This window comes from Larimichthys crocea, chromosome XIV (genome assembly GCF_000972845.2).
Source record: "Larimichthys crocea isolate SSNF chromosome XIV, L_crocea_2.0, whole genome shotgun sequence".
In the NCBI taxonomy this organism is placed as follows: Eukaryota; Metazoa; Chordata; class Actinopteri; family Sciaenidae; genus Larimichthys; species Larimichthys crocea.
In genome coordinates this window covers 5694428-5695172 of record NC_040024.1, presented here as the reverse complement: position 1 = coordinate 5695172, position 745 = coordinate 5694428, and the positions used below count along the sequence as shown (strand labels likewise).

The 745-nt window shown below is 41.5% G+C and overlaps 1 protein-coding gene across 1 annotated transcript in view; it reads left to right on the top strand.

The window, feature by feature from the left end:
• Positions 1 to 310: 310 nt before the first annotated feature.
• Positions 311 to 745, top strand: part of tbc1d19 (TBC1 domain family, member 19) — a 26631-nt gene continuing 26196 nt past the window's right edge. The window contains exon 1 of the mRNA XM_027288091.1: positions 311 to 558. Within this exon, the coding sequence (XP_027143892.1) occupies positions 463 to 558 (96 nt within the window). The 5' untranslated portion in view covers positions 311 to 462. The remainder of the gene's footprint in view (positions 559 to 745) is intronic.

Sequence of the window (745 nt, the reverse complement as noted above, 5' to 3'; positions counted from 1 at the left end):
CTGTTTAATTTCTGTCTGTTTTTTGTTTTTTTGTTGCCTTTTCTACTTTTTTCTAATTCTGTAGTGTATGCTACACTTTCCTCTGCTGCTATAACAAGTACATTTCCCTGTGGTGGGATGAATAAAGTAAATCTAATCTAATCTATTTTCTTCCATTTACCCTCCATTTATTTATAGCTCATTTATGACTGTCATGCTCAACGTGTGGGGATTAAATAATAGTGATAACCAGCTGTTTTTTTTAAAATAAAGAAATCTAAATTTATCACCCTCTCCCCGTCGGAACAAAGATTTTTTTTTTCTCCCTCGGAACCAACGTGTGTGTCTCTTGTTTCCACCGCCTGCACACGCGCTGCCAGGCAGCAGTTGCTTAGTAACCTCTGCAAGGGGCGGCTGGATGCTAACCCGGTGCACAACAACAACAACAACAACAACAACAACAACAAACTGCAAGAAACGAGCATGGACGAGGGCACCGAGCTGTCCCTGAGCATCGCTCACATCGTGCAGCGGCTGAAGGGAAGTCACCTGCACTCCCAGATAGAGAGGCAAGCCAAAGTGAGTTAGCATGAGGCTAAATGTGAATTAATGTAAAAACACAGCACAGAAGCTCGAGTTATTATAAAAACATAAACGTGTTATCCTCTGTTTAATGTTGTTCAGGAGTGTTTACATCAGCCGGACATTAAATTAGAGTCACTTAAAGAGGACGTGCGCAGTTTTCTCAAAACATCAGGTGAGCTAC